The sequence below is a fragment of the Pygoscelis adeliae genome, unplaced genomic scaffold, assembly GCF_000699105.1.
Source record: "Pygoscelis adeliae isolate BGI_AS28 unplaced genomic scaffold, ASM69910v1 Scaffold21, whole genome shotgun sequence".
Lineage (NCBI taxonomy): Eukaryota > Metazoa > Chordata > Aves > Sphenisciformes > Spheniscidae > Pygoscelis > Pygoscelis adeliae.
Window position 1 is genome coordinate 10,352,153 of NW_008824243.1, and position 17,192 is coordinate 10,369,344.

The 17,192-nt window shown below is 50.1% G+C and overlaps 2 protein-coding genes across 2 annotated transcripts in view; one reads left to right on the plus strand and one right to left on the minus strand.

Annotated features, from left to right (window-relative positions):
• Positions 1–971, plus strand: part of MRPS11 (mitochondrial ribosomal protein S11) — a 4,757-nt gene extending 3,786 nt beyond the window's left edge. The window contains exon 5 of the mRNA XM_009335184.1: positions 599–971. Within this exon, the coding sequence (XP_009333459.1) occupies positions 599–706 (108 nt within the window). The 3' untranslated portion in view covers positions 707–971. The remainder of the gene's footprint in view (positions 1–598) is intronic.
• Positions 972–10,261: 9,290 nt separating this feature from the next.
• The window catches only part of DET1 (de-etiolated homolog 1 (Arabidopsis)), a 13,028-nt gene continuing 6,097 nt past the window's right edge, over positions 10,262–17,192 (minus strand). The window contains exons 4-5 of the mRNA XM_009335185.1: positions 16,930–17,121; positions 10,262–13,182 (exon numbers count right to left, since the gene is read on the minus strand). Of these exons, the coding sequence (XP_009333460.1) occupies positions 12,993–13,182; positions 16,930–17,121 (382 nt within the window). The 3' untranslated portion in view covers positions 10,262–12,992. The remainder of the gene's footprint in view (positions 13,183–16,929; positions 17,122–17,192) is intronic.

The window sequence follows — 17,192 nt, forward strand, 5'->3', positions numbered from 1 at the left end:
CCCCAGGTCCTTTTCCGCCAGGCAGCTTTCCAGCCACTCTTCCCCAAGCCTGTAGCGCTGCATGGGGTTGTTGTGGCCAAAGTGCAGGACCCGGCACTTGGCCTTGTTGAAGCTCATACAGTTGGCCTGGGCCCATCGATCCAGCCTGTCCAGGTCCCTCTGCAGAGCCTTCCTACCCTCGAGCAGATCAACACTGCCGCCCAACTTGGTGTCGTCTGCAAACTTACTGAGGGTGCACTCGATCCCCTCATCCAGATCATTGATAAAGATATTGAACAGAACTGGCCCCAATACTGAGCCCTGGGGAACACCGCTCGTGACCGGCCGCCAACTGGATTGAACTCCATTCACCAGATCAGTTGGACTTCTTCCAACTAAAGTAGGAAAATTGATGGGAGTGCTGGTGAAAGGACTGGAGCAGATGGGTTTAAACTGGGTTTTCTGATACAAATTACTTATTAAGATAATTACAAAGTACAACCATTGGAACAAGTTGATTTTTGGATAGGGGACCAAACTGTTTTCCCCTAAGCTTTTTCCCTTCTCTGCTGTTCAGTGTGTTGATAACAGCGTGTCGTTTACTGTCTTGTTCTTCCAGGCTGCCATCAAGGGTTTGACTATGGGAGGTTTGGAGGTCATCTCCATCACCGACAACACCCCGGTTCCACACAACGGCTGCCGCCCACGGAAAGCCAGGCGAATGTGAGAGGGGAGTGGAAGAGACACGCAGCTTTCAACATCAGTTCATGCAACAGGGACTGGGTTGAACGTTGCTCCTGTGACAGATTGTGGAAAGCCACCCTCCCTGGAAATACTTGTTGAGGAAAGCTTGAAGAAGTGAGACCATCCTGGGCCTTAAAAGCCCAGGTTGTAGATGCTGGTGGTAAAAGCAGGAATACCTATACTCCCTTAGTGGGAAGCCTCTTGTGTACAAAGTTTGTTGATTAAAATGTTGGTCTTTTGACAGCCGTTCCTGCTGTGTTCCCAGAACTATTTTGGATTATTATTATTACTGCCTCTCAGCTGCTCTCTTCCTCTTACTGCCGTACGTGGCTCTTGTCTAGCCCTCCGTGCTATTATTGCCCTTGTTACGTGGAAGGGGAGCTTGAGGTCTAGATCTCCTCCTCGTCATCTGTAGTAAACAACTGCATGGGTTCACGTCATCTTCCGTCCCTCTTTCTCTCACTGCACACATTTGGAAACAAGGCATGGGGTAACTCTTCCCCTTCCCCCTGCCTTGAGAGCTCAGTGTGCCGTGCGAGAGGCAACTCTCCCTGTTCACACAGCATGGAGCACTGTAGTCTGGATCCATTATTGGTAAAGATCTGTTGCGGTCCTTTGTTTCGCCCAAGCTGTAGCTGGCCTGCCCGTGCTATTGGCAAATGGAAGATGTCAGCCCTTCTAAAGGGGCTGGGGTCTTGCCAGTTTTGATGCTTGCGGCCTCTTTGGTCCTGCCTTGTGTGCCATGAACTGGATTTTCTGGGGTCCTGGGGAAAGCAAGCAGGGGGTTAGTAAGCCTGAGGAACAATGAAATGCTGCCAAGGAGATTTAAAACACTTAAGTCTTGAACTGTACCTCTGTATATCCACAGGCAGCATGAGCTTGTCATGGGTCTGTGATATATTATTGTTGCCCCAGCTCCATCCCGAGAAAATTTCTGCCAAGAAAATACGTCTGAGGCTCTCTGGAGCATTAACCAGGGAAGGTAACAGCAGTAACTGACTACAGGGTTGATTTCCTGGATGGCAGAGGCACGCCGCCTAGCAAAGGGCACCTCCTTGAAATCCGCGCTGCCAGAGAAGCCCTGGCCGTACACAGCATGCACTGGGCAAATATTTCACCTGTAAACAGAGTGTATTTTGGTGCAGCCAGCAGTTCTGCCACAAACCCAGAATCTTCCTTTCTATTATTTCTCTTTCTGTCGTTCCTCTTTAGTTTCTTAAATTGCATAATTAACTATTCTCTTCCTCTTTAGAGAAAGGGTACCATGGCAACAAGGCAGTGAACCTCCTTCATGGGGCTGAATGGCATACGGCAGGTTTTGAAAGAAAGCAGTCTGCTTAGAAGAGCCTGTTGAGTTGCATTTGACAGAAGAGAAGAAAACAAGATTCAGATGAATCCCCTCCCTTACTCCCAACTGTCTGAATTTGAATAGAGGGTAGGTTTTCTTAAAGGGAAGTTCCTTGACCTATCACAGATTCGACAGCGAGGAAGAGAGGTTCTTCCACAGATGTTTGACACGCTAGAAGAGCTTCCCCCTCGCTCCAGAAATATGGCTGAGCTTCTAGTGACTTCATATTCCCCTTTCTAAGGAGAAGATACCAGATCAGCTATCATCTGGAAAGGTGAACTCTCCCAGTATCCGGGCAGCTAGCTGGGGAAGGCCTGCGTGAACACTGACGTGCCTCACAGCAAGGCTGGACTGGTTTCTGCGCCGAGCACAGTGACCAGCCCTGAGAAAGGAGGAGCGCCAGTCCGCGCTGGCAGGCCTGTCGAACACACTGAGAAAGCCAAACGCTACCGCGCTCTACCACAAGCTGCTCGTTGCGCCAATGCAGAAGTGCCCGTGTCAGAAAAAGATGATAGAACAAATTGAAAAATAAGATTGGGAAGAGATCACCAGTCCTTCCGAAATTCAGGGAAGAGTAGGTGGATGACTCGAGAGTCAGAAAGCAACGAGAATAAATCTTTGTCTTAGCCAGACTTAGAATCAAGGCTGTGCCCTTTGTAAAGGCCACCCCTTAACACTCCTGGTTTCTGAGCATTTGTGAACATTTTATGAACTCTACGAATACACCGCCACTGCTTAGAGACAGTTGGAAGTTTTATCTCGCTGTCCGCCCTGCCTAGTTCTGGTACCTACCCTTATTTCTTCCTCCAACTGACGTTTATATAGAACTCTCCAACCTGGACAGAAGAGGCTGACGCTATTTTCCATGGTTCAGGGGCTGGATCTGTACCGTATCATGCAATATTTGTTTGTCTTCCAAACCCCCAGCTCTGCACACCCTCCCTGAGCTCTCCGGCACAGTGCTTCAGTTGTGCAGAAGTCACATTTTCCACCCACCTTCTCTCCTGCCCTGATGGAGCACCCCAAAAGCCACGTCCTAACTAAATGCTCGGTCTGAGCCGTGCGTTCTGCAGCGCATCCCAGGCCTCGGGCAGTCGTCAGTGATGCGGGAGAGCACAGCTACATAAAGCAAGCTCTCCCACCTCGTGCAAGGGCTCAGTCGCTCCTTCCTGCACACGCTGTACGGTGAAAGAAGTCTTAAAACTCTATTGTTGTTCCTCTTGCAGGGAATTAATAGACACCAATAGCACTTAATGATTTCCTTACTCTTCAGATGAAACTATTAATTAAGAGCCTGGTTTTAGTCAGCCACTGGTGTTTATCAGTTCTAATTTCGCTCCTTCCTGCACACGCTGTACGGTGAAAGAAGTCTTAAAACTCTATTGTTGTTCCTCTTGCAGGGAATTAATAGACACCAACAGCACTTAATGATTTCCTTACTCTTCAGATGAAACTATTAATTAAGAGCCTGGTCAGCCACTGGTGTTTATCAGTTCTAATTGCTTTTCTTGGCGCCTGGGTGGCATACTGTGTTCTACTGGCTCACATTCCTCCTGAGCAGTAATTACTTCACTTGTCAGCAGCACGGCCACAGCATCAGCGCCTTCATTAGGGTCACATCCACTCCCTTTGGGCTTCCCCATTGCTTTGGGACGTTTTTCTCTCCACTCCCTCCTAACTTTCGATTCCCTACGCTCAAAGAAGCCCTCTTCCGTGAAACAAGCTCAGAAGCTGCTACTGACCACAAAGCTTCATCCTGGTTAAACCCCAGGCGTTCTCGGGGTTTTGCCCTCCATTTTAAAATACCACCTGGACCTTTCTCCATCGCATAGGGGGTGAAACACGAAACAGACTTGCAGATAAAATGCTACCTCAGGCCTGTTTACCCCTTAATGAGTGCCATACCACCTTGGGGAGTTAGTCTAACTCAGTTATCCTTCCCTTGGACAGGGATGGCACCTGGTGGCTTGGAAAAACGTCCCCAAGCCTTCTCCCTAATAGTATATTATTCTGCAAAGAGGAATTATTTCCCTAACCCCAGCAACAAGGACTTTCTACCTAGAGCTGCAGCTTTATCTGCTGAATTGGTGATTTACTATTTCTTACGTGAGCATCTCGGTGACAAGTCGGGCAGCCAATTTCAATCCCTTTGCAAGATTCAGTTAAACCATTAATAAAGTGATGTCAGTGTCCTTTAACAGCTGACTGTACACACAAGCAAGCAAGGAGAAGGGGACAGACCCTGCAGTGCTAATAAACTGTAGCAGCAGGGGTGGTTTACCACAGCCCAGCTGCAGCTGTTAGGGACATCTGCGCAGGTTTTGCTGGCTTTCCCTCTGGTGCGGGAATACCTGGGCTTGGGATGTGCACAAAGCGGGCCGGTGAGTAGGTGTTTATAACCCTAAAGCACCCCTCGGGAGCCTTTGAGAAGTAGCAGTTCAAGTCAGGTTATGCTTTTGCACTCAGATTCGGCCGATAATCACGGTGCTGCTTTCATGCCTGGCGTCCCTGCCCGGCCCCTTTTCCCCTCCCAGCTGCCCCTCCAACCTCAGCCCATGACCTCTCAGACCAAAAAGAGATCAAGGACCCTCAGATTGTTTTTGTGCTTTTCCAATGTTCTCCTCTCCCCTCAAGAGGCATTAATGGGTACTCAATGGCAGTGGAAACTGCTCGGAGGTTTTACTAATGAACTGCCTAATAGCATCTGAGTTCCCCTGCTGATGGTGAAGCGGGGCTGCGGGGTCCTCTTGGGGAGGTGCATAAGGGAGCCAAGCCTCGATGCTATTCCCTTTTTTTGAAACCACTCACGCCGCCTCTGCTGTGCTCTCCAAGCTCCCCCTGCGCTAGTGCCACTCGGCAGGGTCCTTTCCCTTCTCTGGAGTTCGTAACTCTCTTCCTGCACCGACATCTACTGAGAGTCAGAGGCTGTGCACAAGTCTGGGGCCTGGACCCAAACCTCTCGGCAGCTACAGAGCCCTAACAGCCGTTACCTGGGACAGCTGATCCCAGGAGCAGCTTCACAGATTGTTTTTTCTAGGGGAAGGAGGAGGAAGGGAGAAAGGGTTGGGTGCCAGGGGCTGAATGCTCAGCGAAGATGTGGGCAATGAAAAGGTGGGTCGGGAAAGAGAGAGAACATGGAGGCAAAAATGCAGGAAAATACAACATTACAAAACCCCTTTTCTAAGGCTAAAATCTCCCAGCTGGTGGTCCAAGAGTCAGCACAGATTAGGAGAAGGATGCAGGGAAGGGCTCTCCCGCAGCAGGTGTGCTTCAGGATCAGGCTAGATGCACTCCCTTTGCTGTTCTCCCAGCCAGACCTCCGTGTCAGAAGCACAAGGTGGCCTTGCTTGGGAGCCCTCCCTGCCAGCATGACCAGCTCTTCGGGGCTTTCACTTCACCATTTTAAAGAAGGCACGAAAAGCTGCATTTAGAAACTGCTCCAAAGCGTCTCCCAAGTGGCAATGAAGTCCTCAAAACCTTCCTTCCCCTTCCAAGCTGCCTCCAAAATCCCTCCTCTGTGCTTCACCACTTAACGATTCATTTTGCAAAGCCAAACTCTAAGCCGGAGCGCGGCTGGGATTGACATGCACCGTACCTCCCCGCCACATCGCTAAAGACTCCAGCTTTTGGCCCCTTCTCCCTCTGCCCGCTCCTCCGTGCAGGAGCAGGCCAGGCTTCCCACCGCACGCAAGGGTCCAGGTAACAAATAAAACTTGGGGCCCTGGGCAGGAGAAAGACGCATATTTCATCCCCCAGCCACTCATCTCCAGCCCCTTCAGCAGGTCCCGAGATGAGGTGGTAAAATAGGACTCTCATCTCTTCATGCACCAGCCTGCAGGCAAACAACTTGCTCTCCTAATTGCCAGCCGTGGCTCTCATGCAGCCCCTTCCCAAGACCTGGATGCTGCCTTTTATTTTGCTCCTGCCGAATCCACAGAAGTAAATTATCAATTTCCTGAGCTGCCAGGGTCAAACCGACAAAGGAATGCAAACGACTGAGACGGGCCAGCCCTCTGGGCTTCTCTGTAATGCCAACAGCCTGCTCCAGCGCTGGGAGATGCTCCGAAACGATCTGCCCTTGGACATGGTTGTAAAGCCAGCCCTGTTTACCGAAATCCCTGCAAGAGAAGCAGTGCAACCGGCTGGGGAGATCCCCTTCCTAGCGATCCTGCAGCCAAGAGCAGTAGCGCTGTCACCAAAGGGCCTGTGTAAAACTGGGACAATACCCTGCTGGGTCTCAAGCACCCGCGCAGCAGAGCTGCTCTCCCCGGCCCCTATCTGAGCCAGCGGGTTGGCACCGACATCTCCTTCAAATCTGAGCCCTCTCTGGGGAAGAAGCAGGCGTGGGCAGAACCATTGTCTGGGGAGGATAAGGGGTAGGAGGCAGGACGAGGAGAGATTAACTAGGACTTTGCTGCCCGAAGCCAGACGGGCTGCACTGCACGGTCACACTGTCGACACGTTTGTCTGCCCTATGTTACAGGAGACCTTGTTTGGCGGCCAGCTGCCCCTTCTCCCTTACAAAGGGGGATTTTACTAGCATTAAGGACTCACCGGTCAGGGCTGAACCAGTGACCTACCTACGCTGCCGCAGGTATCAGCACAGCTAATCTGGACCTTACCCTGACCTCGGGACCAGCCCCAAAAAAATAGGGCAGCAGCAATGAAAACCATCCTTCACGGCCGGAGACGTGAGAGCGCGCACTGGCTCTGCGACGGGGGCGATGCCGGTGTTTCAGGAGGGGTGTCCCACCACGGGGATGGTGCCGATGCTGCAAGATCCCGCAGGATGTGGGTTCAGCCCAGTGGCGCGGGCCAGGGCTCCCTGCCGGTTGCCGCAGGGGTGTTGGTGCCCCTCACCTCTCCAAACTCACCATTTGAACCATTTTCCCCGAATCGGTTGCTGGGCGCAGCAAGGCCGTTTCCATGTGGATGGCTGTTTCTCCCCGTTGCCATGGCAACGGCGCTGGGCGCCAGCAGGCCGGAGGCGGGAGGGTGAGGACCATATCTCCCCAGCGCTCGCCAAGGGCAGCAGGTACATCTAATCCAGCATCGCTCCATTTTACGCCTTTGAGGAGCACCGAGGAGCTATCAAATGACAAGCTTGGTGGCGGCGAGCAGGCGCTCGGAGGGATGCAGCGCTGCCCGCTGCTTTTATTAACGCTCTAAAATCATGTCAAACAGCAGCCGGCCAGCTCTGCAAGGGCTTCCCTGCCACCTGCCTGGCTCTCACCCCCCCAGGCCTACGCATCCCCTGGCTCCAGCACCCCCGGGGCTGGGCTGTCCTCTGGCAGGGCTCAGGCCCGGGGTTGGATGCCAACACCGCCAGCGCATCCTCACCAGCCCCATCCCATGCAACCAGAAGCGTCCGCCCAGTTCATCAGGCACCGGGATGGAGGCAGGGCGCTGGGGCACCCAACTCCCTCTTGTATCGCTCTGCCTCCCTACCTGAGGCGGTCACAACACACCTGGATGGAGGAAGGACACCGGCAGATGAGAGGACGGACCTGTGCAAGAGCAGCTTTCAGAGGGGGATGGTGCACCCCCAAGAGCAGGGGCTCAGGGAGTCCTCCAGGCAAAGCCAGGGCTGCTCCGGCCCACGCTTGGCATGTTGCGAAGCTCCTGGGGAAAAAGAGGAGAACAGCTACAGAGCATAAAAGTAGCATGTTCCTGGCTTTAAAAAGGCTGAATTCAAACTAGTTATGTCACACACAGAAAATAAACTCCTCCAAAGGCTTCAGTTCATACCTGGACAAAGCAGAATGCAGAAAATGCTGGGGGATTTGTAGTGTTACCCACGACTTTCCGTTGCCTTGTTGTAGTTCCTACAGGATTTTCTTCCACAGTGGCCAAGTGCTGTGCTGCTCCTCCTCTAGCAAAGCTCCCCTGGAAGGCATCTCTCCCTGCAGTCCTCCTCCCTCTGGCCTGCCAAGGGCCCTGGGCACTCACCGAGCATCTCCCTGCCATGCTCCTCTAAAACCATCCTCAAATTTTCAGGTGCACTTGGCATCCTTGCAAAACCGACGACAGCAATCACCCCGCTAGCAAACTGCAGCAGCTAGAAGGTGCCCTAAGAAAGGATTTGACTTCTGGGAGGAAAGAAACAAGAGACACGGTAAAAAATTACCTCTGCACAAATGCAGCAAAGCCTGTGGGCTCATACAATGTCCTCCACTCCTTGTTAACCAAGCGAGGGCCAACATGTTACCCAGATGCTGCGGCACAGGCCTAAGCGGCTGGGACTAGGGGCACTGTGCCCCTTCCCAGTTCTCCTCGCATGCAAGATCACGGTAGTCGCCCACGAATTACTGGTTTCCAGATTGCTAGTCTAAAACCGGTGCGGTATTTTTATGTCAAAACATCAGGAAAAGAATGTGCAATTCAGGGTTTTTCCCACGTCGGTATTTTTCTGAGAACTCATTTCCTTACGCAGTAAGTACAGCTCTTCTCCGAGAGAAACAAAGGCAAATCAGACCTTAGCCAGCAAACAGTTCTAGCAGGGGATGCTGCTGCCTGATGAGCAGTCAGCCTGGTGGGCAGGTAGTGCCAGGCTGTTACTGCTACAGTGACTGACTTTGCACAGCTCAGCCCACATCCCCCGCAGCCCTGGCGCAAGGAAGAAAGATAAAAAATAAAAGCCCCTTCACCATTCCCTCTTCCTGAGGAGTATTTGGCCAGAAAAGCTTTTACAACCATATAACAAGACAGGGAAGCATGAGGATTCAGGCACATCAGCAACCTGGGCTCTGAAACTCAGAAAGCAAGGCAAAAGCAAACCCACAAAATCCTGTCCCGTTGCTTGCCCACAGGACCATCTATTTGCTCTGCAGCATGCACCTATCAGATAAAGGTTCACACAAGGAACGACGAAAGCTGCCAGAGGGCCACATGTCCCGTTGCCATCCAGCCTTTACCATCTCTCTGCCCGCAGCCCTGAGAGATCCCGCAGGAAAAGCTGGCAGAAAAGCAGCAAAACAGAGGGGACAAACAAGACAGACAAAGAGACTTCCTAAAGCATCAGAAATCCAATTCTTCTAGCTGGGTCACAAGGACCAAGGGAAGCATAATAGACACCAGGACATGAGCAAGAGGAAGGTCCTATAAGCACACCGAGAACCCCAAGGAGCTAAATCAGGGCCAGCCACTCAGTGCTGGAAGGTTAATTGAAAGGAGTCTTTAGTAGGGACACACCATTAATGTATACATAGCTTTGATTCTAATGGGATTTCTGTGGCTCACTGTCTAATGCAGTTTATGTAAGAAATATTGCAAGTGTCCTGCTTCTGCTTTTTATTTTTTTCTCTTTAAAAGCAAAGGCAGCACAAGAAGTAATAAACGATGGGATTCTGCTGCCAAACATGATTTCCAAGTCAAGCATCCCCTTGTCACTTAGTGCCTATCTGAAAAGCCACGGGCTCAAGAGCTTCTGACACACTCGAGGTCTCCAAAGGAAAGCATCAGAGGTCTGCACACACGAAAATGGAGGAAGGGTTCAAAGGAAAGTGGCTTTCATGCCCAAGATGCGGACGCTTAGAGGAACTAACACAAACAGGGACGCTGCTAGGTTGTTGCAGAGCAGCAGTGGATTACAAGGGGATCCCAGACTTTGGGAAGGTCCCGTCTGCATGTTGTCAGCCACAACGTTCTGCAAAGCTGCATGGCAGCTGGGAGCAGCAGGCAGCCGAAAATCCGAGTGCCCTAGCCCAAGCTAAAAGCAGTGGGTAGGTGATGGCTCTTCTGCCAAGCAAGGTGTGTCATTCGACTTTCATCTCTCGATCATGGATCACCAGCAGACAATGGCCACAAGGTTAGACAAAAGCTATAAATGGAATAAAGGAAGAGTCTCTGAATACAAGTTGGGCTAGTAATAATATAAAAATTATATTGTGTGTATATATATACGTAAACGTATATAGGAAATGTAACTGAAGGCCAAGAATCCCTCCCCCAGCATTAGCTCACGTAGACAAGAATTTGAGAAACCTGCAGTAATTACAGAAATGCCTCAGGTAGGAACATCCTTAAGCACACTGGTACTCCAAGTGCCAGGAAGAGGCAGCAAACTCACATGCGATGTGCCTGTGTAGTCCAAGGCACACCCCTGCCGTCCCTCCTGAGCAAAGGGATTCCCATCCGCACCATTAGGATTTTTGGAAGAAAAAGACAATAAATCAGGTTCTTAAAGCAAATTCCGTTTATTCCACTTTTGTCTTGTGTTGCTAACAAATCTTCATCCTAGCCTAGGAAAAATATCAGGTAGAAAATATCTCCCCTTTCCTCCCACCCTCCCCACCGCACACACACTTTTTGTTTCTTAAATAAAAGAATCAAAATTTCAAGCATGAGAGACTTTTCTTTCAATACATTTCTGTAATAAAATTAACTCTGTTGTAGATATAAAATGCAGCAGCCAAGACCAGAGGATCTGCTATGCTACTCCAAGGCATTTAGTACCCAGAATGATCAATCAGTTTGTCTGCAAACATAGTAAGAAAATACTTAGCACTTACCCAGCACTTTTTATCGATGAATCTCAAAGTGTTTTATAAAAGCTGAAAATATGTTTTTGGCCTCATTTACGGAGAAGAAAACACCAGCTGGAACAGGAAGAGATTTGCCCCCAGTCACAGAACAATTTAATAGCAGAGCTAGGAACAGATCTCTGGTCTCTCAGCCCCAAGTCCAACAATCCGTGCCATGCTCTCTGTTTCACACAGGACGGCCTGAATCTGGCAAAAGCCCTGACTGCAGAAATGCTGAAATGGTTTACATTTTTGCCACCACAAAAAAAAAATCTAAATGGAGATCTGACAGCTACTTTAGTAAGCACTGACCTCCCAGGCTGTGACACCAAGGAATAAACCCAGTTTGGAAGGAGCTGCTGAGAGCTTTGGAAAAGAAGAAAAAAAAAAAGTCTCATACTGGAAGTGTGAACAAATGCGAGACTGGTGCAGAAGGAGGTAAATCCATTATCTACAATGTGCAAATGATTCTCCACTTGGAGCTATAATTGAATGTTTGACGAACGGATCACAGGATAAAAACCTAAAACCTTGACAAATAGTGTTATTAGATGGAGAGGAACCTGGAGCTAAAGCACGCGTTGCCTGACACCTCCTCTATTAGCAGTCTTCCGACCTGAAGTCCCTCCTGACAGACCTGAGAAACCAACAGTGCAAACACCGGGAAAAGAGCGGTGAAATACAACGTCTTACCCTAGAAACGGTTTTAGCAAGGCCAGGAAAGGAGAGAAGTACCATGAGACAGAGAGTAAAGGCTGATTCAAGGACCCCAGGGCACCCTCCATTATGAGGTCCACTATTCATGCTATAAGCAGGCACCAACAACCCACACAGTTATTTTCATACGCATTACCATGCAAAATAAATGCATGACTTCAGTACTGCTCTTCACAGGCACGTGGCCACAAGACATCACCCACAGCTCATTTTGGTCCAAACAAGACACCCACAGGGTCCTTTAAAGTAGAGGGTCTCCCGTGTATAATCACCAATTTTCTAATGCCCCCTCTGTACCTCCCATGGGAATGGGACAACAGCAGGCTCCAGCTTCCGACAGAGCACCTCGTGATGCTGGGATGGTTCCACTGCCTGGCAGCACATGGTCATAAACCAGCCTGCGTGCAGAAAAACACAAATGTTGGCCTACAACCAAAAACTCCATTTCTAAGAGGGAAAGGCAGGCCAGCATCCTCACCAGCCCGCAGTGGCAGGTAATATTACACCCAGGAGCTTATTTTATCGGCAGCATAAACACCGCAGTGGTCCAGTCAGCATCGACGCACCAGCCAGCTGTGCTCTGAAGCCTGGGAACAGCAAATCGGGTTCTCACAGAGAACAGCGTATCAAACAGGGATAGGTAAGCAACCTGAGTCAACAAGCTTGTCTCCTAACTGCAGACCTGCAGCAATGCACATTAATTCAGGTCTCCTCCCTCCTTTCTGGGGAAACCCAAATGCTACTAATTCTCCACCGTCGTACTCCAACACGCAGGAGGGTGCCAGCAGCTGGGTCTCCCTTCCCCTCAGCAGCAGAACCTGCAGACAGCCATGAGGATTCACCCCCATGCTGCAGAAAAGTCCTTCCGATGTAAGCAAGGAGCTGCTGTTGCTCCCCACACCCTTCCCAGCCACCCATCTTCCTTCTGTGCCCACCTCCTCGTGCATTAGAGACACAGCCAGCTGCCCTGGCTTTCTGGTATTAACACACCACCGTTAACTTAGGAGCTTTTACAGATACTAAGGCACAAAGATTAAGTGACTTGCATAAGAGTCAGGAACACACCTTGTGTCTCTCAATTGCAGTGATTTCTCACACCTTTTTTCCTGGCCTTTTGCATATTAAAATCACGTGAGTAGATTGTATGGATGAGAACAGGATCTCATTTCCCTAGTAATACTGAAGATACAAACACCGGTAGCTGTATTTCTAAGCCCTCCCCGTGGCTTCCATCCATTCCCTCTACGACAGGCTGTTTGTGTCAACACGGTAGAAGAGCGCCAGTGCAGAAGGGAACACTCCACAAATGTGTTGCCAAGCTCCATCTTTGCCATCCTAAGACCTACAACAGGAGAGAAAAAGGACATGCCTCTGGGAAACCAGGAAAGGAACCTCAGCTACACTTTGTCCATCAACAGGAATAGGGAACGACAGCAGCGCTTAATGCAGCGGGGACCTCCGCAGTACAAACAGGGTCAGAAGAAACATTCACAGGTCTAACTTGAGCGGATCGGCTTTCCACAGCTGAGGGCCCTGCGAGATGCCGGCTGGTAGGAGCTCCCAGGTCAGGTTTCTTGACGAGTGACGGTTTGGTTTCCTAGAAGGCGCGAGTGTCTGGCTTTGGTGCATCTGTGGCAGAGGCCCAGACCCAAGGACAGCAGCCGTCCCGGCTGCGTGTCGTACTACGTGCAGCTGTGCCTCATGTGGAAGTTAACCACGTACTCTGCGTTAGTGCGCTGCACCGAGATGGCAAAGGGCTCGAAGGGGTGGAAGGTGAACGCAACCAGGCGTCGCACTGTGTGATTGATGGGTCGCCCCAGGAGTCCCGCCTGGATCTCAAACTTCAGGAGGCCAGAATCACGAGCGTAAAATCTGAAAGGAAGAGAAAGTCAATTATGGCTGTTCCCAACTATTGACTTTGCCATCTGGGCTCTTCACACGCAGAGACAAGCGCTTTGTTCAATCTCTGGTATTCCCTCAGGGGCAGGAGGTACTCAGCTGGGTGTCTGGCGCTTGGCTACACAGGAAAGTCCCTCCTGGGGTAGCTGTCTAGAAAAGTTTGCCTTCATTTTAGTATCATCATCAGTGAAAGAACTCTGCCTGTCACTTTGGTGGACATAGCTGACTTCACAAGAGGGAATAAGTTTGGTCCAGACCCCACCTGTGCTGGGGTCCTCTCTTAATGCAAGCTGCTCCCCTTGATCCCTAAGGCAGATATGCTGTACAGAACTGAGCTCACTTCCCTTAGCAATGGCCTTTACTCTGGGTGTAAGGCCACCCCTTTCCTCTCCTGCTGCTGCCTGGTAGGCTTTACGCTGCTGCTCTTGTGCCTCACCACACACCCATTCAGTCGGGGAAGGTGAACAGCTGGATCCAATTCTGCTCAAGGGTGCCGAGTTGTACTTTACAGTTCAAGCGAGGCTTTGCAGTTCCTTTCACGTTTCCATCAAAAAAGCATTAACAGGATAGGCTGGGCAGGAAGTACCTGGTGGGTAGCGTTCAACTATCACAGCAAGGGCAGAGGTCAAGGAAAACCTTGCCTGTGGGCCAAGCTCGTTTGTATCTCCAAGCAGGTGAGCTCTAGAACACAGCTTCAGCACAAAGCAAACGTTGCCGAGGGGATGAGGCAAACAGTGCTGAAGAGACAGGCAAGTCTAGGAAGCTCTTTGCTTCTTTAACCTTCTCTGCATACTCTGTGTAACCGACATAAGCCCAGGTAACACCACCGTCCTGTGCTGCTGTGCGAACAGGAGACTCCCTGCGATGACCCCACCCTCCCCAAGACTTTGGTGGAGGTTTCTTGGATGTGGTAGTGGAGGTTTCTGGATGTGGTATCTTCACAAAGCAACTGGGCTCTAACTCAAGTCCTCACCCTGAAGTTGTCTCAGTTTCTCAGACCATTTTCTCTGCTCTTTCACTTCCAGGCGCAGAATTGCCATTTTGCCTCCCAGCTGTTTCCTTTTCCACCATCACTTAGTACATGTGGGTATTTTGCATTTTCCTCTGGTTTTAACTCAGAGAATGCTTTTAATATCAGAGCACATTCCCCCCCACCCCGCAGCAATACAATGCACTCAGCTCTCAGCCTGGAAGAACGGGTGATGACAGATACAGGCGATGCTGTTCCAGGAGCAGACATACTCCACATTTTAACAACACAGCCTATTGAGAACCTCATGTTCTTCCTGGAGGGCCACTCTCCTCTCTCTCTGAATCAAAGTGCCAGCCAGCCCTGCCTGAAAATTGCACACAAGAACCCAGCAAGAGAGTCACAATCTTGGTATTTGGCTTTTCAAAAAGCCCTTTCCCTCCTACACAAGGCTGGGTATGCAGAGGGTCATTCTTTAAATAAAGCACAGTCCCCCGTCTACTTCTCTCTCTCTCCCCAATTCACAATAATTTACTACTCAAGATGAAGCTCCCTGTAATCTCAAAGATGTGCTCAGTTTGGTATTTTTAAATCTATTTTTAAAAGTGCTCTGCAATCAGAGGCTGTTTCCATGGGCTCTCACTCTGAGGATAAATTAGGCACTGCAATATAAAATTGTATGTCAACAGAAACAGCCACAGTAGCCTTTTCAAACTGTATGGAAATGGAAGATTTATCTGCAGACCAATTTTTTGGTTAAACGGCTCCTTATTAGCCATCTAGATGGATTTTAGAGACCCCCTAGTATAGGTAAGGCTGCGTTAGAGCCTCTTCCTCACAAGTGCCATCATTTCACCAGTGAATATCGCTTCAAGCCTCCTGAAAAGATACTGGAAGATGGTGGTGATGGGGAACCTAAAGTCCTTCCCTCCTGAGAGCAAACAGCCACTGGTCTCTCAAGTAGCCAGAGACGAGAGTCGAACCTTCCAGGATGCAGAAAGGCACTAAGGGTTAAAAGGACACAGTGCACAGAGGCACGCTGAAACCGGTGTGTAAAAGGTATGGAGGCCTTCCTACCTCGCACATCGTGCCAGGAAACTGCACACAGATTATAACACCCTTAGCTGCTGGAGGGTTTTGCACCTCCAGCCAATTACAGGACTTGCATTACAAATCCTGTGGCCCCTCACTTCCAAGCCCTCTAACCACAACAGGCAGCGGCACTATTTTATTAATCCCTTTGTTTTGCACGTGAGACACACAGCAGCCCTATTTCAGCTACTGAATGGTTAAGGTTAGCACCTTGCCTTCTGCTTACTTTCCAAAAACCAGGAGCCCCACTGCTCCCAGGCCCTATTCAAGTCCTAACTGACTCTGCACGGCTTTGAGCTTTAAAAGCTCTGGCTCTGAAATGCCGGTTTGCTCAGGGGAAGGAGGGAGGGAAGGTGGCACTTTGCTTTGTTTACTACAAAGACATAACCACAGCAAATGACTGCGGTTTTGCTCCCTTTTGTCTGCAGGAGCCATACACAGGTTGGCGCTGGCAGACAACTGCCACCCTGCAAGCTTTCCCAACGTCAGGCATGACAAGAGGGAAAGGGCAGGCTTTTCTCTGCAGATAGCATGGGCGCTGGAGATCAAACCAAATAGTGCAGGCAGAAAAATAAATTAAATATACATAATCTGGGAATTGAGAGCACAGGAATAATCAGAGGTTCCCCACCACCTGAGTCAAGGACAGGGGAGACATGAAACCACTTTTTGAGAATGTATTGATGAAAATAAAGTTGAGAAACCAGACAGAATGGTCTCCCTAGGCTGCCTGAGCCCCCAACATGTGTGCAGTCACTAAACAAAGCACTTAGGCATTGAAGCCTCCCTCTGTTTTCAGAGCATAGGTTTGCTTCTGCAGTACTATAAGTGGAAAGACTATTCTGCCTGCAGAACTCAGCCTCTTTGGGCCTTTCAGGCCAGAGACGTTGGATTTTTAACCACTAGTACTTGCAGCCATATCTGCAGCCAACAAAAAGAAATAAATAGTCATGGTGTTTCTGCAAGAAGCATTGCAAACCTCCTTATTCCCAAGCTCGGACTTATGGCTTCTGCCAGCATCGAAGACTCAGACAGAAGAGGCACAGAATGGCCCTTACACCTGGCTAAAACTCCTACTACAGAAACAAATTTCCTACAGATCACAGAAAGAAGGGGGGTATGAAGAGGAGTACAGCTCCCAGGGTGAGAACTGTAAACCAGGAAAGTCTGCTAAATCAATACCACAAGGATTCTGAATAACACCTAACCCAGCTGCTATTTTATTCACAGGACAAACCAGATCATCCTTGCCAGCTAAACCCACGTGCTCAAAAGGGATCCTTCCAGCACAGGAAAGCAGGCATCCAGAACCGTAACACTCTGCAGCCCAAACACAACGGCAGGACTGCAAGAAGAGGAGGAGGAACAAGAGCATTCATACGGAAAAGGCTCAGGCTTCACCACCCAAACCTTCCCCAGGGCAGCTCCGCGAGGAGACCTGAAGAGCCCTCCCACACATACAAGATGAAAGAGTTATGGCAAGGAGAGAGGCCAACCTTTGTGGGACTGCTGAAATAAACCCTCTGATGAAAGGATGGCGTAAGAGAAAGGCCTCGATCTACTCCCTTTTCTGCACGTTTGATGCCACACGGCAGAGGTGATTTAGAGTTACTCTCGCACTGCTCTCCTCGCATACAGCTTCTTGGCCTGCTCCATACCTTATAGGGTGATCGCCGCAGGTCTTGGGCCGCTCCATGACTGACACCCACTTGTCATCATAGCTGAAAAGGGAGAGGTCGAGGTACGGGCTGCCACTGTACGACTGGGCGCTGATCGGGAGCTGGCCCAGCAGCCTCCGCACGGCCTCCGTGTGCCCTCCGTACTTGGCATTCACAATAGTGTCTTTGAACCTGCAGCAAACCAAGAAACAGGTTTTACTCACAAAGGCCACAGGTGAACAGCACAGCTTAAATAAACTAAG